Source organism: Colletes latitarsis, chromosome 8 (assembly GCF_051014445.1).
Source record: "Colletes latitarsis isolate SP2378_abdomen chromosome 8, iyColLati1, whole genome shotgun sequence".
Classification (NCBI taxonomy): Eukaryota; Metazoa; Arthropoda; class Insecta; order Hymenoptera; family Colletidae; genus Colletes; species Colletes latitarsis.
In genome coordinates, this window is record NC_135141.1 from 22,651,522 (window position 1) to 22,675,372 (window position 23,851).

The window sequence follows — 23,851 nt, forward strand, 5'->3', positions numbered from 1 at the left end:
TGCGAACCGTCGCCAATAAGCGGATCGCACGATTCGCACGTACTTCTCATTAAAGTAATAGCTACTTACGATCCAACCAGCCTCTCCCCTTTATATACAGGGTCGACAAAATAAACCGTTACAAGCTGTTTGTACGATACCATTACGGATATCGATTGAATTTATTTTTTCTGTAATCTTTAACGAGTGTAGTTTATTTTTGGACGATATTCCATCGGACCTGAAAAGGAAGATAGGGTTGTTAGGTGGTACTCGATCCTGTAGCACTGAACAGTGAAGCGATCGCATAAACTATCCCACTTGAAATAAAGTTCGCCGCGTAAAGTCTACGCCGGCCCGGCGTTTTCGCCAAAAGGGAAAGAAATTATCCAACCGGATCGTTTGGCACGATCTTGCTTAATAATTGGCACGGTGTGCGCCTTCCCTTAATTAAATACTAAATGAAATTCCTTCTGGCGACAAAAAGATTCGAGTGCGTCGCTTAAGCTGCAAATGGAAAACCCTGGATTTACGAGCGGCATTATTGCAAGCTCTCTTTACTGGGGCTGCTGCGGAAAGATGAAAATACAACTATAGCTCCTCGTCTTCTTCGGGCAAACGTACTTAAATACAGGACTCTTGTAGTTTTAAGGGCGGTCAAATTACTGGTTTCTATGGTCTTACCGAACGAGGGTGAGCGACTTTGAAGATTCGGACGGAAGAGAATCACCGATCGACTTTAAATTTCGAACGTTAAAGAATTTTAGTTGGTCGAGACGAATTGCGCGCATAAGTATACCGCGAACGAAATATGACACGTTTTTAGAACTTGTACGATGGACGAAGAGTCGAGTGTAAAGGACGAGACACTCTGAAAATCCTATTTTTAAGGGTTGCTACCAAGTTCTCGCGAGCCTCCCATTCTTCGAGCGTATCGCATCTCGCGTTGTACGCGTACCGGTGGAAACACGCGGAAAAGGGAGATGAGGTGCCGATCGTGGCTGCCGAAAGGGCGAAGGAGCAGGGCGGAGCTGCGCTCGGAAGGGTGCGCGGGCGTGTTTCACGGCGAACCACCGTCCGTCGAGTCGGAGATCGCGTTCAGGTGCGACGAAGACGGCCAAGAGGGGCGCCTAGTCGAGCGAACGCACCCAGAAATGCAAAGTTGAAGCGTCGGTGCGAAGCGAGTTGCCAGCTAAACCTCCAACTCGACGGGCCGAGGCTCCACTCGTATTTCTTCCGACGATTCTTTATTTTCCCGCGAGAGTGTCGCACGCGGGGTACACTTTCTTCTCGTCGCCCGATTCCCGACAGCTGACAAAATTCGACAAGTCGCGAATAGTACGTAACCGATCCAACCCGACCGATCGAATTTGGCACGAGAAGGGTGTCAATGGGTGAAACGAGTGTCGCGGAAAGTGTGACTTTCGTCGCGTCGATCGCGGAATCGATTCCGGGGCCTTTCGTCGCCACGTGTTTTTGACAAGATTCTCGGTAATCCGTAGAGCGTTTTTATTTAAACTAACTTTACCGTATTCACGCACGCTGCCCGATAAGAGAGACGTAATTTATTCAAATTTTTCTATGCCAATTTGCAAAGAAGAATTTCGTCGGACCAGTGGCCGCTTTGTCTTCAACGTTACTCGTAAAAGAATACAATATGCATTTTCGAAAAGATGGTTACTTATTCGAACGCGTTGTCGGAAGGTTATCGATAATGAGATTAAATCTTGACGATGGTGAACGTTGCGTAACGATGCAGACGATTTGAAAGTTGAACTTGAGAATGGAGCGAGACATAACCAGATTATCAGACAAGAATGTTTATAATCGGTGCACACGTTAGATAGTTCGTATCGAGCCGGTACAGACTACACGTCAGCAACAAGAGGCGATAAGATCCGAGCGCGGAGGAACAAAGTCGTGAATCGGTGATCAACGTCGTCAGCAAACGAGATCGAACGCAACCAACACCTGAGCGGGCTTGTCGAAAAAGTGTCACCGCTGGGCACGAATTGTTGCTATCTTTTGTAAACATTGGTAACCGAATGCAAACAACATCGAGAAACGGTACACGCGCGACAAGTTGGTCAAGAGAGGGCCAGCGCTGTGACGTTAACTAAAATCACCCACGTCGAAGGAATATGTTATCTTTGGCCGTGGATAAAACGCGCGAGTAGAAGCGAGAAGCTCGACGGAAGTTTCGATAGGAGAGGAGCCTGGGAGCCACGAAACGAGAGGTTGCGCTCTCGTAGGAAGAGAGGAACGCGCCGGAGAGACAGCGGCTGATCATTGGTGGACAACGGAGCTGGATCGCCTAGGTGGTGGGGAAGCCAGCAGCAGGTCGACTCCGCAGGTGGGGAAAGCCAGGAGGTAGAAGGTGGAGAAGGCGGAGGTGGAGGCAAAGGTAGTCGTGGTAGTAGAGTAACACGAAGCAACACCAAGTGGAGAAAGAGGAGAAAGAAGGGGGTGGAAGAAGCGGTGGTGTAACGGCAGAGGTAGCAGCGCAGACCGAAGAGAACCACGAGGGAGTGGAGGGAAGAGGGCGGCGAGAGGGCGCGAAAGGGTGAGAGAGCCAGAGGAAGCGAGAAAAAGAGCTACTGGTGGGAGTGGAAGACAGGGAGGCCGAGAGGCCGAGAGGGTTAGGTCTGGGTTAGAGGGTGAGAGTCGCGAGGGTGGAGAGGAGAAGGAGAAGGAGAAGACGCGGAGGACAGGAGAAGCCTCGACTGTCGGAGGACAGATCCAACGCACGTCAGGATCCCAGTAGGACGGATTGACGTTGCCGTCGGATCACGGAGGAGCCGGGGGGCCCGGTGTACCGGAACCCGCGTGCCGGAACGCAACGGAACGAATAGAACCTCTACGCGCACTCTTTACAGTGTCCGGCTCGAGCTCCGATCGGGACGCGTCCGTTTCATGATCGATCTGCGTGAAGCCAAGGAATAAGGGACCCGGAACCTTGTGCGAGATAACCTCGACCGTTCTACTGGCAACTCTTTCTTCGAAGGGGCCACGGAGTGGGAAACAGTGTAATCGAGAGGATAAAACGATCGTGCACAAACTCGCATGGCTCGGAGGACCGTCAGCTTTCTTGCGATTAGTGTTTTGTTTCCGAATCTGCCACCCGTCGTGCAGCGATGAGATCCAAGCCGGTGGCTAGAAGATTGGCACAGGGTGAGTACGTTATCGTTAGTTTTACTCCTTCTTTTTTTTTTTCATTTTTCTTTTTACCGATTATGGCTTGGCGCTGAAAATCGTTCCAAGATAGAAGACTTGCTTAAAATCTAATTTCTAATTAAAATTTCATTGGGAAGTTGAGCACGTGCGCGCGACGGTCCGTGTCGAAGATTTGCGAAACGTCGGGTACTAGTTGATTATAATTAACCAAGAGGCGGGAAATTATCAGTCGTTTATTCGCTCTGAAATTTTTCGACGCACAATATTTTTGAACGTTGGTGCATATTGAACAAGCGATAATAAATATATCGTATCTAGAAATAAATTAAGCGTTTACTCCTTGGACAGCAAAACCCAATTATAATTTGATTACAACTTTTATCTGGTACGCGCACCGGAATACGAGATTAGTATTGGTCAGGAATAAGCAAAGTTCGGTATCCGTACAATAGCCGTTCGAGGATTAAAGCGAGATTCACTTTCCATATGCGTTCGATTTATTGTAAATCCGCGAAATCGGAGCTGGCTATTTCGACGTACTTCTGAAAGGTGTTATATTAAAACGGAGCACATTACTTTACTCCACGAGGCTATATTAAATCTCACTTTCAAGTTTGTCATTTTAAAGTCCCGTTTAGAATTCTTAGGAAAATATATCGGCATCCTTCGTTATCGGTTGCAAAAATTTGATTGGACATAGAGAAACGACTGCCGTGACGTGTTTCCGATAACATTATCACATACTGGGAGCGTGTCATCGTTCATGATATCATCCGAGTCGTCGCAACGTCATGGAAAGAGTAGGCGGTTCTCGCGCTGGCGCACTTGCCACGTCGATATCATTTCTTCTTTTCCTGTATTGTCTAGTCAGTATGCTCGTCCTCCTTCCTCCACCTCCTTCTTTTCTACTTTCGAGTTAGTCCCGCCCATTTTCGCATGTCACCATGTTTACAACACTTTGTAATACATACATCGTATACTACGCGCAAGATAAATCGTACGCTTGGCTATCTTTGAATCGTTATTTTTATTGGTTATCTTGTAATTTGAATTAGAAAACCTGAGCAAGTTTATCTGCCAAGTTTGATAGATTCCTCCGAAACTCGATTAAAAAAATATGTTCGTACGAATTTTTAAATCGAAGGGCAACATTTTCAATACTTTTGGGCGGTCAGAGAACATTTACCCGACAAAGGACTCGGATCGATCTGCCTTTGTTTGGCGGTTAACAATGCAGGATCGCTTCGTTCACAAAAGATTCGGTGGTACAACGAGCCAACGTTAATTTATTGTTGTATCCTGAATGGCAGCGTACGGGTTAACTCTCCATCAACGATTTTGGATAGGACGATGGGCAAATTGATGAAAGACGGGTTGCGCGATCGATCGATGTCTCTTTCGAGAACGATACTTTTACGTTGCCAGCATATTTCGAAAACATCAAACTTTTAAGCGGTCTGTCGACCTTGATATCTGTTACGATGCACTAGCGATGGATCGAAGCAAATAACTCGTTCGACGTTTAATCGTCACTCTATTTTCCAACATTATGAGAGCTACAGATTTAAACCCATTGCTGAAACAATAATGTATCGTTTCGACCGCATGGAAATGTCAGGACTACAGCCCGAATACTGTGTATTTATTAGCGTATCGACATTTGTTTGAACGTCGATAGGCCGCTTTAACGCTACTTTCCGAGTTTATCTAACTTTCTAAAGAAATCGCCTTCTCGAATAAAACGTGTAAAACATCGAAAAAAAAATGTATAATCTCGTCATTCCGTTAGGTTAAACGAGTAGCGTTGTCTGGATCGTTCAACAGGCTCGTCAGCTTGATCGTTTCGCACGGGAGATGATTTATGCCGTGTTCGCGTTTTATAATAAATCTCGCTTCCCACGGTCTGCCATGGGTTCGACGACGGCCGGCACTCCGAAGGGATCTAATAATCTGTAAGACAAAATCCGTTAACGCTTGACTCACGAGTCGACGAAACAATAAACCGTCAATGCGCAAACTCACCCTTCGCTGGATGGAGAACAGTCCTCGGACGAGACACGAAGGGAAAGAGGAGGAAAAAGACAGAATTCGTAGCCGCGCGAGAACAATCGAGCACTCTTAGTATGGCGGATCGCGTTAAATACGTCTTCGCGTCGGTGGTTGCGCGTGAGAATTGCAAACGACAGAGCTATGTACATATGTGTGTACGTTTGGGAAGGGGCAAGTTGTCCGTTAAGCATTCAACGTCGAATCGCAGGGAACTATCAGTTTCCCCGATCCGTCGGATGTTGTTGTGCCAGCGTATTGTGCTCGAGAGCATTTTTGAAACTGATAGGAAGCGAGGGAGATGGAAGGGACATCTCGAGCAAACCGCAGGAATAATCGCGGAATCCACCTACCCCGCGTTTCAAAGGCGCATCATCCCATTGAGGGTTTCGTCTAGCCGCGGCACCGGAAGTCGTATCCGAGAGGAGACAAAGCCAAAGAAACATACGTACAGAGTGCCGTACAGGGGTTCGGGAGTAGGGGGACAGGTTCTGTTTCATCGGCGCTTTTGTCTCGCATCCTGAGAGAGTACGATTGAATAAGGAGTATGAATAGATCGGATGATCCTAAGGTAGGTCAGTCCATTCTCGTCTTGCGGGAGACTCCTGCTACCTCCGATCCCACCTCTTCTTCATCTTCTTCTACCTTCCAGCCGCGGACAGTCCCAATTAAAAGCGCCTTCCCTCGACGCGCCTCGCCTCCGACACACAATACAAATTCATATTCCTCGATGCATCCAACGTTTATGATCGTTTGACCGCCCCCAGCCAAAAAACTACTATCTAATCGTTGCGATCAACGAGTAATACGGTATTGCAATTATTTTATGCGTCATACCCGAGTCTTTGATCTAAATGCATAGTATGTTTTAAAGTCACGCGATCAGTTTGAAACTCGTTGAATTTTTTTCTAACGAGTTAACGTTTAAAAAGCAATAAAACGATTATGTTGAGCAACAAAAGTATTAATCGTCCTAAACCGTAACTAAATTCATACAATATATTTTACACTTAGAAAAAGAATCGTTACGAGAATTACGAAGCATCGTCGTCGAAATGGAGGAATCTTAATCCATCGTGACGTCATATCTAGGGAAATACCCTGCACGGTTATTGGACGACCGGACGTGATCGATTCGAACTGTATGAATTAAAATGTCAACAATACTCTCTCGAATAGCTGCACGCGCGGCCATGCAAATCCGTTAACAGAAAGTACGAACAATCGTCTCCGTTCCTTCTTCGAGTTTTCCTCTTCACCCTTTCTTTTCTGCTTACACCCCCATCTTGGCTGCTGCTGTTTCGATGCAGCAATAATTCTGCGAGTCTTCCTTGACTCTTTTCTTCCCTGCTCTCACCCCCCGCCAATTAACGATCGACTCGGCTGTTTGTCATTTGTTTGCCGTTTCCGGTGGAATGTAATCAGGCCGGTTCGAAACAAACCCAGCCAATCAGCCGCGACGGACAAACGCATCTAGAGTGGCTAGATCCCTCTATATGTATACAACTACGTTTCCGTCCACGGTAATGCCGATAATCGATCGTTTAAGGTAGAATTGTTCCCTACAGAATTTCCGTAGTCGTGCCCTCCGGTTTCAGCGTAAACATCGGCGCGCTATCTGCGGTTCGCGTATTCTCAGATTTAATCCCCGATCGTTTTACGTTTAGTTATTTTTCTCGAATCTGTAAGTTGAATCGTTTCGAAATTACGTGCTTCGATTAGTAAAAACTATCAAGTACCATCAAGTACCTCGCCCATTTTGCGACTCGATCATTATCGCGAATATCTATGTGCGTAGTAGTTATTTAAAAGTAACGAAAATCATCTTCGCGTACGTATAACCGATACTTGGTGCTACCGTATGTTACCGTCAAAAAGCACGCTCGTGCGATAAGCGAGCCATTGTTGACCACGCTGGAAATCGAACAATTAATCATCTAATTAGGCATTCATCGTGCCGGGTCGCTATCGCGATTCCTTTCCACTGCAACGATTGTTCCCTCGATAAATATCCGTTTCTCGTTCTGGTTGCGAGGGACAGCTTGTGGCAAATCTCGATTGGTCGACATCCAGCGATAGGTGAAATTACGAAGAGTACGCGTCGATCGAGTATTATACTAGCAGCGAGTCTCCGCATGGAATCGCAGCAACGATGGACAGGTACTCGCGTTGCGCCTGAAAGCGGCTGACACGTCGTACGAGCGAGCTACCCGATTTGCCTGGATGCTAGAGAGAGCAGGAACATTTATTCGCCTCGATATTTCGAGTGCGCTTGAAAAGGAATCGTGTCGAATACACCGGTCTAGCTTTCATCGATGGAAACGAAAAATCTATTGGAAAAGGAGAGATTTCATTCGAGTCGGTATATTTTCATCTGTTTCGTCGATTCGCGAGAAACTAGGGTACCGATCGATATTCCGCGAACGAGAAACCGAAACAACGGAATTTGAAAATGTTTATTACGCGGGATCGTTTCTCCGTCTCGATGTTGGATTACATCTGCGTCGGATTTGATTCGCGATACGCGATAACGCGACGTATAACCACTGTCCTGGCGGAACAATGGGCGTCGTTTAACGAGCATGATTTCTTCGAAAGTTCCCCCCTGAGAAGCCGTAAATCGTTGCGTCGCACACATGATGCGCGTTTAGTCACACGTCGGACAGTATCTACTTCTCGATTCTTTCGACTTTCAAGGAGGTTATTAAATCTAAAAATTGTTGTTTATCTCGACGGTTCTCGGTATAACGTTTGCAGGTGCGAAGGGAGTTTTCGATGGAGGCGTACGCACGCTAGCAAGCAAGAAAGAGTCGAATATGTACCGTAACGGATGAGCACGCGTGTCCACGCATAAACCTCCCTACATTAAGACCATCCTTGTTGCTTTTGTCTATTCTCGCGTCGAACCTTTTTCCTCCCTAGCACACGGCGTGTCTTTTTTCCTCGTTGCAGCGACGATTAATGTTGGTTTCTTTGTCCGAGGGTTCGCGGAAAGGGCAAATAATCGAGTTTTCGCGCGGAAAAAAGTATTTTCGTCCCCGACCAATGTTTAATTTGAAACGTACGAAAGGGACCATGGGAGAACATGTAACGTCGGAATCACGAAGATAAATTGATACGACATTAATTAACGTCCAGGACACTGACAGAAATGATATGAACGTACATTCAGAAGCGAGCCAACGATTGCTGGAAGGCGAACTCGGGCCACTTTCTCGAGGCGTTCGCGTGTCTGGCATTGTTTTACGAGACTCATTTCCCGTAACGTCATTCCACTACCACCAGCACTTTACTCCCGTCAACGTTACCATCGCTTCTCATCGGTCAGTTCGCGAACTCGCCTTCCATTGAACTGGGCCAAAATACCGGGATTATAATCGATCTGACGCCTACTGTGACTCGGTGAACAAACTCGCGATCGACATATGGTGGTACGTTTGATCGAGTTTGCTCCTGCGCGATTTTTGGGTGGAATTGTCAGCGGTAGGAAGCCGGGCCGGGCCGGGCCGGCGCGTATAATTTAGATGCAACGCGCTTCGTATTCTACAGATAGTTTTAACGGCAAGGGAACCGAGCGTTTTATCTGATAAAAGTCTAATGAATCTGGTATTAAAGGGAATCGAATTCCCGATAACGTCAAGAGCCTCCCCCCTGTTACGTAACATAATAACTTCCATTCTCATTTCCTCGGTGTCCAGCGTAAGCGTAAGATTTTCTTGATGACAATCTGCTTTCGACCGTGTACACTCGGCTCTCGTGCAACTCGAAAGTGTCCCTACCGAGGAGTACATCGGTCGCACGAAGAACCTGCTCGGTGGTAGTCGGACTGAGAAGTAGGTAGTCGATGTAGGAATGACACGAGCGGTTATCTCGCTGGCCACGCGATATTGTCATCAGGGGTAGGAGGGGATAAAAGTAGTTACAGAGAGGGAGGGTGAAACGTAGAAAGAAAGCGCAAGATGAGAGGGGTGGCGGAAAGGTAGCGGAGGAAAAAATGAAGGAGGAAGGACAGGGAGTGGGAGAGGGGGAAAGGACGCGATAAGATCATCTTACCACCCTCTTGGCATAAGTCGACAGTGGCCTTTCCCTGCCCTGACCAACCCCCTCCGTGACTCGACGGAGACCATTTCAACGATAGCACACACAACCTTACTCGGGCAGCGCGTTATCTCGCACGCGAATTAGCTCTACAGATTTCCTTTTTTTTTCCCTTCCTCGGCCTTCCGTCTCTCTTCTCTCTTCTCTCTCCTCTCATACCCACCCCTCGTTAACTTTCTTTTCCGTGCTTCGCGTCTCGGACTCTGTCTTTGTCACCCTCGCGCTGCCACTTCTAGTCGACGACGTTGCGACAACGTCCAAGGAGGAAAACCTCTTACACACGACACACCGCCGCACCTGCACCAGCACCCGCACCCGCACACGACCGGTCACCCCCTACTCTCCGGCACACGTCTATCGCATTAGCGCGCTGCCACGTTGTTGCCGCTGCACCGCGTTCTACCGCATCGGCTACGAAATGCATGACGTGTGCGTAGGTATGTGAATTTTCATTGGAGCAGGACCGACGCATAATTTTGCATAAACCAAGCTGGATCGTAACGACTACGGGGCAGGCGATTAAATTACTGTTCACCGGTTAAAGAGAAACGTCTATCCCTGTTATCTTTGTCAAACCCACGGGGACCCACCGCCAACAGATTCGTGCGATTGTTTCTACTCTGACTCGAGAAAGAAGTCGTTGCTGCTCGATCGTTGATCGTGTTTACACTGCCCCGAAAGATTTATCGATAGCGACGTGGTTTTACGATCGTTCCTGTCAGTTCTGGCCGTGCCTTGGTGTTTATGCGTATCGCGATGGCCGGGTACTCGAGTTTTACGATCTTCCGTGGATTTAAGCGCGTAAAAGGGACCTCGCGATGCGTTTTCTCGCCCATTATCGACAGACTAACGATTTCGTTTTAATATCTGTACGCTTTTGCCCGAAACTATAGATTTATCTGTGCCGCGTCTATGTACTTTTTACGCGCGGCCCTTGAGACGAGTGTCTTTTTTTCATCGTGACAATTTCTCTGCCTTCTCGGAACTCCTTTTCGCTCGATATACCAGTTTCCTTTCTATCTCGACCAAGTACATACTTGGTTTATTACCCTCGACGATCTCACGAGAACGAGATGATACGATTGCTTGCGCCTTCGAAACATCTACAAGTACACGAACCACGCGTTAGTCGCTCGTTCGAGAATTCTTTTTCACCCGCCTTTTCCTGCCAATCGCCTCCTGCGCGGCTATTGATCTTTCACCCTTCCCCTCTCCACCCCTTCAATAGATGCCCATACGTCACAATATTTAAAGCAGTGTACAGTGACACAGGAAAGAATAAACACGTATACCGGGGAACTTGTTGCCATTTCGAGGCACGTATATACGAGTGTTGCGTCTATTTTGTCCTCCTGCAGGTACGTGCACGAGGGTAATGCTCTTCCGACGGTGCGAATACGTACGCGCGATCGAATTCAATTTAGTATCCATACAAGGATCGTTCTTACTCCCTTTCATACGTAACGTTTATTCGAGACTTTTTCGCTCGGAAAAATATAATGCATTTTTAAGCACGCGATTAAGGGAACTCTGAAATAGGTATCGTGATTATTGAAACGCTGAACGAAATTAATTTATCGTTAGGAGATTCGAAAAATTAGCAATCGTTAACAATTGTGTTCACACGCTCGAAAGAAATCGACGTAAAAGAAAGACTCTACCGTCGAAAAATCAGCAGCCTCGTTATCGAGTAACTTGTACAAAAGACGGTTCATTATCTTTTCGCCGGACTCCGGAGATGTCTTTCGGTCCCGAATGTCTTTCTAACCCTCTACACCACGGTTCTATTCTTCCCTGAATGGTGGTCTCCTTATCTTTACGAGAGATTCGCGGACCGCTCTTTCAATTGAATTCCGCTCTGGGAATCGTGATCCACCCGCCCCTCGCAGTTTCACGTACGAGTTACATACGGACGTTCGGCTCTTGTATTTTCACACAGCTCGCTTCTCTACCACGCGTATACATATTTTCGCGCGAGTTATATACGACCTAGTACTCACACGCTTAAACGCCTCGCAGCCAATACGAAACGTTTATCTACGTGCACAAAACGGTCCTTGTACTTACGTATCCCCCGACACACACACACACATACACACAGACTTGTGTTCGGGACTGTGGGCAATGTGTCGGTGGTTACGTAAGTCTTGGAGTGTACGCGCGGTCCTCTCTCGTTTGTTCTCCGCTTGGGAACGGAGACTCCGAGACAAAAACTCGCGGTTCGCAAGAGAAAGAAGGAGGTAAGGGTGGGTAAGAAAAATGGAGAAAAAGACTCGGTGGACGAGGAAGAAACGAGGATCAGCTTGTGGCGCGAATCGGGTTTAGGACTGTGTCAAATGACACGGACCAGGACACGTCTGCGACGATGAACCCTGGTATCCTCCTATTGTTGTCAACTTCTCCGTCGGCTTTCGTTTTCTTTTATTTTTCTTTTTTTTCGTCGGCCAAAAGATTCGCGGAGGTCGTGGGTCGCGTGGGAATAAAGAGCACACCGTGAGCCGAACCTCCAGCGCCGAATTACACGGCTCTGCATCGTCCATTCCTCCACCACGCGTCGCTCAAAGAGCTCGTTACGTTATTATTTCTCATGGTAGAAAACTACCGAGAACGTCGAGTGGAATGGATGAAGCAGGAGAGGAAAATATGTCGGAGACGAGGACACGTGCGAGCATCTTCGCGGTATACGCGTAGAACGTTACGTAATTGTAAACCCCAAAGGATGTGGGCGGTGTTCTCTTCTGCGAGGAAGTAGTAGTGGCCCGTGTGTACGTTGCGGATGATTGGTTCGACAGAACCCGACTAATCGAGCGGGACATTCGAACAGATGTTGCCATCTTCGACGGACAACTGTCTCGACCGATCGTCTTTGATTTTATCCGAGCATCGTTAGTCGCTTCGAGGAACGGAATAATTAATATTGTTCGCGAGGCTTCGAGTTCGTATATAGTTTCCATTCAGAGCGGGACAAATGTTCCATTAATTTGCCAGCAGAATAACAGCCGTCGTTCGATGATCATCCTTTGAGCCAACCATTCATCGGACGGGCATACAGTTTCATATTATGTCATACGACACTGTCAACCGACGACAGTAAACGTAAGTGAATGACGCGAAGCGGGCGGACATGTGTGAAATTAGCCTAATCTTTCAGCTCGGATGACAATGGTGATACAAACGTAGTTCGTGTACGACACGTATCGTCCCGTGTACGGGGTGACAAATCTCGCCCCACTGACGCTCCCCGTCCCTACGCTGTGCTGTCTCCATCCCGTGTAAATACATTAGAGGATGATCCTTCCATTGGCGTGGACCGTGTCTCGAAATCTCTCGACCCGTTCACCGTTTCGAACAACTCGTACTAGCTAACGTTTATATCGTTGTAAATATCAAAGCGAGCTATTTTACGTTTGATCGTTAGAGTACTTTACTTTACGTGAATGCTGTAATCGACGTATCGGCAACGCGTTTAAACGAAATAGCCGCAAGTATTTTATCGAATCAGTTTGCATCGTGTTATTGGTTCCTAAAGAAAGAAACAGGGTTAATAAATGGTCGTGATCGAGATTCTACGCCGTTGACAAACAGATATCGGTGGGGCCGTAATTTAACAATGAGCCAGCTGGCGCGTGCTACGGGGAAAGGTTGCGACCCCTAATGTAGTTATATAGTGTACTTTCCTACACGCAGACAAACACGTCGAGCACTCACACACGTAGGAAATTTCACGCAGCGCGGACGACAATAAGCGGGGATGCCACGGCAGCTTTGTCACGGCGGTTCTCGCGTCAATGCACATCGAATCTGTCGCCCATTTGATCGTCTCTCCTATCTGCCTCTAACCCAAGCCTCTTTATTACGCGTCGCAAGTACAACGCGCACCACAAGTCCCCTACGTATCGAGCTAATTGAATTGTCCGCGTTTTTTAACGCCGCAGAATGTGCTTTTCCTAAGCGTATCTTTCGTAGGAATCACCACCCGATTCGGACAAAAATTACTTTAGCGTCGAATTGTAATTGGTGCAGTTTACAGTTCTAGATCCTCGTTACTCGTTCTCCTCCTTTATCTCGCTAACCGAGTACATACATATTCCCATGATTTATCGGGAACGTATGTCTTATTCTCCCAAAGTTATTCCACGCGTATGAATAATTGGGCCGGGGCATAATTTCCAAGTGTCCCTTCTCGCCGAATGTGTGTTATACGTCCCGTGAACCCCTAGCCCCCGGATGCTGTAGCAACCCGCCCCCAAGCGTAATGATTAAGTAATAAAACATTTAGGCCCTTCTCCCGCGACCCCAAACTGAAAAACATCCCCAACTTCACTGACGCGTTTCTAAATCCGACATGTGACTTTGCACGCACGCAGACGCGTGTGTGTGCGCGCTCGCGATCCAACTACACGCGTACACATGGGAAAGGGCGTGACGACAGATGCAACGGCACATATCTACCCTCCGCTGGGCGGTTCAGATTCTCTGCAGATTCTTTTTCTTTCTTTCCGTACCTCTTCGTCCTCTGCTCACGATCGTAGATAGCGCATTTTCGAGCTCGTGATCCTGATCGTAATTTACGGTTATTCCTTGCCAATCGAGATGCTTCCATTGTTGGCTGTCAGCCATTGTTTACTAGATTCACAGACTTCCGGATCTCGATTCGAACGACGAATCGAATAGACTTTGTAGAGTTAATACGTAGATAGGACAAATGAAAAGCAAAATTAGCCTTGCTGTCGTGTCGACATAGTCGATCGATGAGGAGACGCACCGTGAGTCGCGTGATGAAATTAGCCTTCCGAAAATCCTCGGCTTTTCCCGAAAACCAGGCGGAAATTTTCCCGATCCTGATCGTTCCATCGTTTGGTCGGGCGAGCGTTATTAGCAACGCCGAGCAGTTCTCGTTGCGTGTACCGGGCCAATGGAACCGACTACCGGATGCTCGTGCTTCCACCCTTGATTTATCGGTCCTTCGAAGCTCGCGGATTGCCAGTAATTCCAGTTATTTCGGCCTAATCCGAAAGTTCGTTCCTGTCCGGTTACCGAGATTCCACTCGTCCTTCGAACTTGGATGCGCGATTTCTTTTTTTCCGCGTCTTCCGCTTCCTCGAACAAGCTCGTTTCACCTTTTAACGTTCTCGACGATCTTGCTGCACCCCTAAATGATACTTTCAACCGATTATATCGTTTATTTACGAGCTATCTCGTCCAAGCACCGATCGAAGGAAATTGGAAAGTCGACGATACCGGTAGCCACCCCGCAAACTCGAAATCGACTCTGACGATCGATGCTAATTGCGTTCTATTAGCTGCAGCTGACGATGGTCAGGAGATTAAGTCGGATAGAAAATAACAGGTTGCATAGGATAACTGGCAACGCGTGAATGCCCCTAGCTAGTAACTACCTGCCACTGACGTTTCCATCCCTTTGCGAAAAATTAGCTCCGATTCGTCTTTGCCTTTTCTCTCCGAACATGCAAACGAGAACCGAAACAAAATAATTTCTAACGAAAACGATTAATAAACGAGACAACGGATTTCGAAATGTTTATTTCTCTTGTATCGAGCTTTCGTACGTTCGGTTATAATGGACCAACCGTTATTTTTGATCGAAACCCCCGGGGTATCCGGTTTCTTCGTGGAGGAGGACTCGTTTCTACCCCCTACCGATCCCATTTAGTAAAGACGATCTGTCGTAGGCGGTTCTCCTTTCTTAACGTTACGACGCTCGACTACCTACCTACGATAACCTAGAAGATCGAACACAATGTGCCGTATATGTAGTTACCAACATCTGACCTCGCTCACAATGTAGTTATTAGAATATGAATGCAGCTGTGTGACTCGGATGTCCTAACGGCACGCGACGAATTTTCGTACCAACAATTCGACTGTGGGTACCTCGAAGCTCCTTTATTCGCCGTTGTCGACGGCTGATCGCAGAACTGTCGGATAAGAGCGTTGCTTTCGGCCAATATCAAATCGATCGTTTCGCACCTTCGATTCTCCGAGGGACGTTTACGTCGCTCGGCCGAAGGAAATTGTCGCCGGTCCTTGGACGAGGACCGACCGTGCGAAAAACAAACACACCGGAAGTATTCCCGACAACACGAAAGAAAATGCAATCAGCGAAACGGCAGATAGTGGCGTGATCGGTGTGGCGCCGTGCCGTCACTTCCGGCGCGGACGATAGGCTGACGCATAATTTCCGGTCCGAGGCTCGAGGATCCATCGATCAAACACTTTGGAACTCGAAGAAGCTACGAGGTTCCTACAGAGATATCCCAAACGTTCCGTGTCCCGCTTGTGCTCGTTAACGATCGACCCGCGCGGAACGTGTCTTACGAGAAACGAGCCCCGTCGAAGAAAATAATAGAAGAAACAAGACGCTAAACATCCAATCGCGATCGAACACTTTTTCCTTTTTTCTCCTCCGCGCGACGGTTTATCTTGTTTGCTTTCTCCGACGAGAGCATTACCTACCGATCGTTAGGTTTTAATAAGACCGATCGTTTCGGTTTCCCTTTACAACAGAGCATTTATTGGCCGATGTTGTTGACATAGGATCTGATATATAGCCGCGCTAAGAAAGAAGGTTCACTTTTTTGGAAAAGCGTTTCGCTGACTTATCACCGTCGCACCACGTCGCGTCGCGTAGGTATCTTCGCTTTTCAGAGTCGCAGAACTCAGAGGCGGTAATTATTTGGAACCCTTTGATGGACGTCCTTCTGGTCCGCGTTCGTCTCCGTGGTCTCGGGTTGCCTCATAAAGAACTCGAACATTCATTGGCCCCCCGAGCTACCGTGTCACCGAAAAGGCCAAACTACCAGGACTGTGCCTCTCGAATTCGAAGCTTCATTTCACGCCTGCCTGCCGACACAACTGGCCCCGGCAGGATCACCTCGAGTCCCGCGTGTCCTTCGCATAAATCACAAAGCAATACCAACGCGACCACGCAACCGTTTACTCCTATCTACTGTAACTTCTCGATCCTCACGAACCGCTTTTTCATCGACCACCAAATAGACCAAGAACAAGGAACCTCGTATCTCGGAATGGAAATATTTTCTACTGTCGATCGCGTGTGTTCGTTCCAATCGTAACGGACGGTTTAGTTTTGCTTAATCCCCTTCGTTGCGGTAGAGCAAATTTTTACTCGATATTTCAAGTCGACCAAAAAGCATCCATACGTTGTACAGTACACGCAAGTACGGGTAACGCGTGTCCATGTCGTTCTCACGCGTAAAAACTGCTCGTATCTCGAAAACACAGCTAATTTTGATGAAATTTATAACTTTTCAATTAATTTTCGGATCTAAATCAAGCTAAAATGTTAAAGTAAAGTATATACACCTTCGCAGGACGTTAAAAGGAACGAGTAGACATTAGAAACGGTAAAAGAAACCATAAAAGTAAAACGGAACGAAAGGGAGTGAAGGTCGAAATTGGCGAATATCCGACGCGATTAAGAGGAAGCCGCGCGATATCGTCAAACAATAAACCAGCAATAAGTCCACCAAGGTTCCGGATGTTGCCGAGCGCGGGCTCTTCAGTTTTATCGGGCGTAGCGCAAACAAGAGCCACGAGTGTCTCCAAAAAGGCTTCTCCGAGTGGCAGTCGGTGCTTCTTTATCTCACGGTGTCGGCTGGGTTGTTTAGGCTGCTGAAGCCCTCGTGATACATTCGGGGACATCGCACGAGGAATCCGACGATCCCACGCTGTACAGGTGGTCCAACGATTAGAGGTTCTCTTTGAGCGATTCCGTTGAACCGCAAACGCTGCCGCACTGTCAAATTTCTAGCAGGTAGTACGTAAAAATTTAGGAAATCGACTAGAAAAAATTGAATACTATCTATTATTAAACACGATTGTGTTGTTATGACTGTTTGATTGCCTCGGTAACTGATATCCGGTTATTGGACCTTGATCGATAAATCGGCCGATACAATCTATACTTTTTGTAGGCTTTTACCGTTGGCGTTGCGTATCGATACGATTTCGTACAAGACCATGTTGGCTAGCTGCACGTCAGTAGATAACATCTTCGGTGACGCGTTTAAATATGCGCGTCTTTTCGATCGGTCGAATGGCCGCTCGTACTCGGAGACACTGACTAGGTTCGCTGCTTCTATCGTATCTTGTTCATTAGTTGTTAATACCATATGTATATTTCCGGTATCTTGAAAACTAGATTCTTCTCGGAGTATTGTATAACGACCGTTCCGATCAATTTCAGGAGCGAGTTTTATTAAATGCATACAAGTCTCGTGATCGTTCGCATCGAGTAAACGATCTAGTTCCACGATCTCGTCGTTTAGAATTATCAACGTCGAGGGGAATTTCGAAATTCGTCGCTTAACCACGAATAATCGAAAATCGCAATACATACTGATTTACACAAGAATTCTTTTTGGCTAATCTATGACACACGCGTATATGACGTAATGCTCGTACGACAGGTGTTATCAATCGTACAATACAAGTAAGAGTCGTTGGACGAACAGAGGATGGAGTGTTCGTACCGCCTTCATCGTGCGCCGTGCTCTCTCGAAATGATAATGACAAAGGGTGGATCAACGCATAAAATCCGATATCGTCAAAGTGTCGTCGGCTTCGTTCGATTTCCACCGAATACGATTTTGACTGTTTCATCGATAAATATTCGCGCATCATGCACGTTGTGACTATATCATATGCTCGCGCCTCTCGAAACATTAGTCGTGCCACTGGTGTCGATAAAGGGTGGAAACACAGAGTGGGAATTTTCGATTCTTTCCTTGCCAGGGATGATACTCTTCGATGACATGATATTCGAAAGCAATAGTAAGTACTAGTCTTCGTTTACACGACCAAGCTGGTTTTTGTTCGTTTGCTTTTTTTGTCCGTTAACCAAACAAACCGTTGTCCTTGCTAAGAAGAACAGCACGCAATTTCGTGAAACTATGTAACTCGTACGAAGAAACGCCCTCTACGGGTATCGTGATAACGAGAGGATGAATTAGACCGATAATCGTCGACGGATGATCGCTGATTAGGTCCGCGCTACGATGCCCTACATTCCTCTCGCGCGGCCGTTCGACGTCCGTGCCGTCTACGTTTCGTTCTGTTCTTCGCGACCATTTTCGCGCTACGTAATCGCTGACCTTTATTTTCAGCAAAGCTTCAAAGCATTCGAAACATTTCGAGAAGCAACGCGTGGGAAATTAATTCCATTAACGAACGATGTTTCGCTGCTTCGATACACACACGATTTTCTTATTATTACTACTATCGTCGTTGCAATCCACAAAAAAAGAATAAACAACGATATATTAGGAACTTGGTTCGATACGCAACGGTGAATATTTCAGGAATCGGTGATCGTTTCTCGATACGATTGTCTTCGACATTTATAGACTCGATTACGTTGATCTCATCTGTGACAGGACAGTTCTCGATCGTATCACGTGTCCGTTGTGGTTGATAAGATTACTCGGGTCATGTTCGATTTAGGAACTAGAAACACGAGTTTGTTAACAAAGAAATACGTTGGTCTGTAATCGATGACGAGTCACAAATCGAGTTTGATAGCAATAACCAGTTTCGATTATTTATTTCTTGTATACGACGATCGGGAAACTTGTTATGATAATGACTATCGGTACTTGTTACTCGTGTCGAAAGGCTTGCATAAATGATCGATGCTACCTTTGAAACAATGTAGGTAACAGGTTGTTAGCGTGGCTAAAATTACGATGCTCGTTGCAAATTTCATTGCCACGGTTATTCGTTATCAGATAAGAACCAATCGGTGAATCGTAAGTTCATTTTTGGCCTTGGAAATTTCAGAGTCGATAGAATCGGAAAGACGGAGTGTTAGGTTTCGGGAAAAGAAACATATCGAGCGTTGGCTGTAATCGGCATCTGTGAATCGGCGCCTTCTTCGAGACTTGGATCAACCGAACGAATAAACCCTAAAGGCCCGTCGAGACGTTGTAGGGGTTGGTGTCAACCGCGGGGTTGTCGGGGGAGAAAAATGAGTGAAATCCATTAGAGGGGAGATACCGTGGCTCTGACCTGCGTTCACTGTGGCAGGCGTGATACGTATCGTGGTGTGCAGGCGTACGTACATACGTATGAATCCTAAGTCGATGGGAACCCGTACGTACGACCGATTGCCACACAGCTAAAGAGTCTGTTACTGGCGGAGTTTTGTGTCCGAACGGGAGCGTCACGTGCATCGCTAATGCGTTTTTCAGCTTCTGCTCGACGAGAGAAACGAGGACTTTGGTTACGCGAATTGTAAACGAGATTACTTGGTACTAGATGAGAAAGAGACTGAGTAAAAGCAAGACAGTAGCGCGCGAAGAGAGGGTACGTTTCGTAGGGACTCGCACGTTTTTATCAATGTTTGTTCAACGGAGAAAGAAGCTCGTAAAAGAGCGCGAGTTTATAGACGCGCAGCTTCGATGCAAGGGCCCACTGTAGAAAGACTTTCGATAGAAACGATCGTAAAAATTATTGCGTTTCGATCGTGCGATAAGTACGAAGGGTGAATTGTTTACATCGACGGGCATATTTACCATAAACGTCGTCTCGAGGAAAGTTAGTACCCTTTACTGCAAGATAACCGACGGTTGCTAATTGATTTTTCAGCCGACATATCGTTTATTTTTGTCAGAAATTTCAAAAACTAGCGCCTATCACGGAATTTATTCGGTAAACGTTGACACCGATATCGTTAAAAAGAACGAACAGTATTTTTCCGTCGAAACGTCACAGGCCAATTTTTGTTTCGTACCCGTGAATGTTCGTCAGAGGAAAGCGAGCATATGCGTCTGTTGCGCGACAGAACAATCGACAACGATTACGCCGGACGCAAAGACAATCGATTCGGACGGTCCGTTCGGATCCGTCGAGTTCGACCCTGTCGGTTGGTTGCACTTGCAACCACCACTGTCGCGGTACAAGTATGCGCGTTCGGAACCGTATGAATATCATTATTCGCGACCGCGTGTTCGAATCATTGTCTCTCCGTTGCCGACGCAATACATAATTCTATTCCTCTTTCTTCCGTCGCTGTGTTTGGACATGTGGTGCGTGCTTCTAACGAGATGATATGGTCGATCCAGAACTTCCTGAACCACCATCGTATCCCCTTCCTCCCCCACTGCTTCTACTCGAGCCTCTCGCAGCTTTTCTTTTTTTCAAAAGGGCCGATCGTCGAATCGTTTTGTTCCGGTAATGCGACGATTGTTGGCGCGAGCCTTGAAACAAAAACGCGGTCGAGCCATCTGTCGAGCCGAACGAGAGTGGTAGAGAGGGACGGTGAAGGAGCGAGGGAAACGGAAAACGAGCGAGAAACACCGCACCCCGCCGACCAGAGGGAACAGAATGGAAGAAAAGAGCATCCGCAAATGCGGCCGAGGGATTGTTTTCTAGTGGCACGTCGTTTAACCCCTCCAATCTTCTCTTCGCGACGAGGGCTGCCCCCGTCTCGACGGGATTGTCGATAATGTTCTTTAACCTCGTCGATCCTCATCCTCTCTGTCCCTCTGCACCCAAATTTCATGCAAACCTATCTACATACGTATCTATGTATCTTTGCTATCGAATTATCATACGTTTCGAACAAATAATATTGCAATTTCAACGGTCCAAGATCCATGACATGTCACCGACGGTGTCGCGAGTCCGGAAATTTACGAGACACCCAGTAGGCGGTCGCATTCGTACTTAACACGCACCCCGCATAACGCGTAAATGCGGTGTAGTAGCAGGGCCGTGGATTCTAGCAATTACACACCCTCGAGTGCCCTTAGAGACGGGACCCCATTAGGATGAGAGCCGAGGGATGTTTTAGCACGGCGACGCACGATTTTCAAATTCGCGAGTAATACCGATCGTCGTGTTTGCGTTATTTCTATCGGTTCGGAATTTTTCATCGAATTTTTCTACATTTACAATATCGTACCATCAGCGAACCCCCAAGTAATCGATATAAATTCTATGTATCGTGTAATCGCGCCACTGACTCGTGTCTATTTTTTATATTGCGTCCGAGCACCGGGTAGATAGATTTTCACGATACGAGCAAGAAGTTGGCATCCGGGCCTCGTGTTGTCATACTCTAGCCAGGAGCAAAAACGACAGACCCCCCGAGAGTGCTTCGCTATGTAGCCATTTCGCTGAGCAGTGGGTATCGGGCATTGGCATCGTTATATCCAAGTACCTACACACGTTCGTGATATAGAGATATTGCATGGCCACGGGCATGGTTGGAAACGATTAATCGTTCACGTCGAGACGTCATTGCCATCTTTGGTCGCTTAATCGGAAGTCTCCTCGAGTCCCGGGGGGAGGTAGTACGCGGAGTCGACGTAATCCAACTACGAGTATCGCTGCCCTCTGACCGATCAGTCGAAACTTTAAAGAAAGGAGCTTCGATATCAACGTCTGCTTCACCGATCGTTGCTCAAATTCCCTTCGAAAGCTTCCTCCTGACTTTCCACTCGAACGATATGAATATTAACGATCGAGAGAAAGTGGAAATTCCCTGATGACGCGATCCGAGAATGCACCAGAAGACGTTCTTCCGAAAGAAGTAAATTTTGTGGTCAATTGACGCCATCCTGCACGCGCCGACAGCCGTCGATAGGTATTCACACGGTGCCCATGACACAATAATCAATTTTTTAACGCCTGTACTGCTATGCCGATCGGCCATGCTCGACAAGAGTCATCTGAATGACAGAGCTTGATCAAAGGGCCAAGCCAAGCGTTTGATGTCTGACGCACGCGGTACCATTTCAACCGTCCGCCACTGACTGAATTCAAATTCACAATCCAAGTTGAATTTCCATAGAACACGGGGTTAAGCTTATTACGGGCGGGCGTTTTTTCATTTTCGATTTTATATTGTCTGTCCTTATTTTCGAAAAATCGATCGCGCGCTTTGCGAAACGAGGAACACCGATTAGAACAGGTGGGAAATATTTTTAATCAAAGTTACCGCGTCGAGGAGACGTTCTTGGTGTTTGGGGCAGCAACCCCTAAAGTCGCGCCGTCTCTAAATTCGTATTTGATGACCGTTCGTTTCGAATCGACTGCGAAATTGAATCTTCTCGCGTTTTCGACGCGTGGGTGTCGATGTTGCCGAATTTTTTATTCCGACCGGTTCGATTCTCATCAGTTATTTATCGAGTATCACTGCTATCGAAATCGAATTAGACGAACGAAAGGAAGAGTGTGCGTTCCTTCCCCAGCGAACAATTACGGATGAGTTATAGATTCTTGGTTATTGGCTACAAATCTGAAAGAATCGAGGAGCCAGCAATTTCTCACGCCTCGAGTGGAATTGTTCGCGATCGTGTCCCAACTTTTTTAATCGAAATTTTTCGGAAAGTTCGCTGGGTTAACCGCAGACAATGCACAGCGAGTGGCTGTCGAAAGAAGGACGAATTTTTGCGAAGAGAAAAGCCGAAGAGGAACCCTCTCGTCGATTTTTTTTGCCTTTCTCGGCTTTTATGCTCGACAAAAATATGAAAAGGGTAACTTGACTTTTCAACCCCGTGACGAGCGAGACACGTATACTGTTTTCGCTAGAGTGGTACGTACGGTGTTTTGCCTGTTCGCAGGTGGCATCTGCAACTTTGTTCGATTATTATATGGTTTTTTGAACGCGCGATATACCGTCGGAACGTTATTTACGAAGAACAGAATCGCGTTAATAAACTGTTTTAAATTAAAAAATGCGCATTTTGTGTTTAAAGTTTGTTTAAACGATACGATCCTTGAAGTTTCTTCGTTTTGGACTCTTCCTCGATTTAAGCAACGACGAATGCAAAAGCATTTTGACGAAAATTCAATTACTGTGCGATCGACGTCGCCGCCGCGTCGTCGCGCCGCAGGGTTTCCTTCGTCCCCGGTTGTCGAATTTCGCGCCTTTCATCGTTTCCTCGCAGGGTTTTGTCGCAAAAAAAAATTTTATAGGAGGAAACGAACGCAGGTTAACCGAAATCGTGATCTCCAAAGGGTGGAAAAATATCTAACTCGTTTCGTGCCCTTTCATCCGTGCCCCGAAAGGTCTCAAAGGGTGCATCGCGAGAGAAATACACGCAACCGACTGTCCATCGATTACTCTTCCACAATTGCGTATATTTCGCCGGAAAGATGCCGTTAGATCGAAGATATTCGATTCCCAGATGGCTCTATACCCCCTCTTTGGATTCCCTTACCCCCCTTTATTTCTGTTGCTCCGATACCGTGGAATTCCCCGCGCGTTTCGACGACTCTCTCTCTCTCTTTCTGTCTTCCTTGAATAGAATCACGAGGCTATTCTTCCAGCCGTGAATAGAGCTGGAGGCAGTCTATTCGCGCGTGATGGAACGACGATTGCCAGAGATATCTAGACTCTTATCTCCTGGATTCCGAATGCGACTGTCGGATACCATCGATCGTTCCGATAACTTTACCGATCGGTGACTTTTTCGCATATTTTCATTACATAAAAAAGAGAAACAGAGAAAAACCGTGCGGCAGTGACAATCGATATCTCTGCCGATCTAATCGAGTTGTTTTT

General features: G+C 46.9%; 1 protein-coding gene across 1 annotated transcript in view; it reads left to right on the forward strand.

Moving 5' to 3' along the window:
• The first annotated feature begins 2,642 nt into the window (after nt 1–2,642).
• The window catches only part of LOC143344255 (transcription factor hamlet), a 57,609-nt gene continuing 36,400 nt past the window's right edge, over nt 2,643–23,851 (forward strand). Inside the window, exon 1 of the mRNA XM_076770115.1 lies at nt 2,643–3,150. Within this exon, the coding sequence (XP_076626230.1) occupies nt 3,114–3,150 (37 nt within the window). The 5' untranslated portion in view covers nt 2,643–3,113. The remainder of the gene's footprint in view (nt 3,151–23,851) is intronic.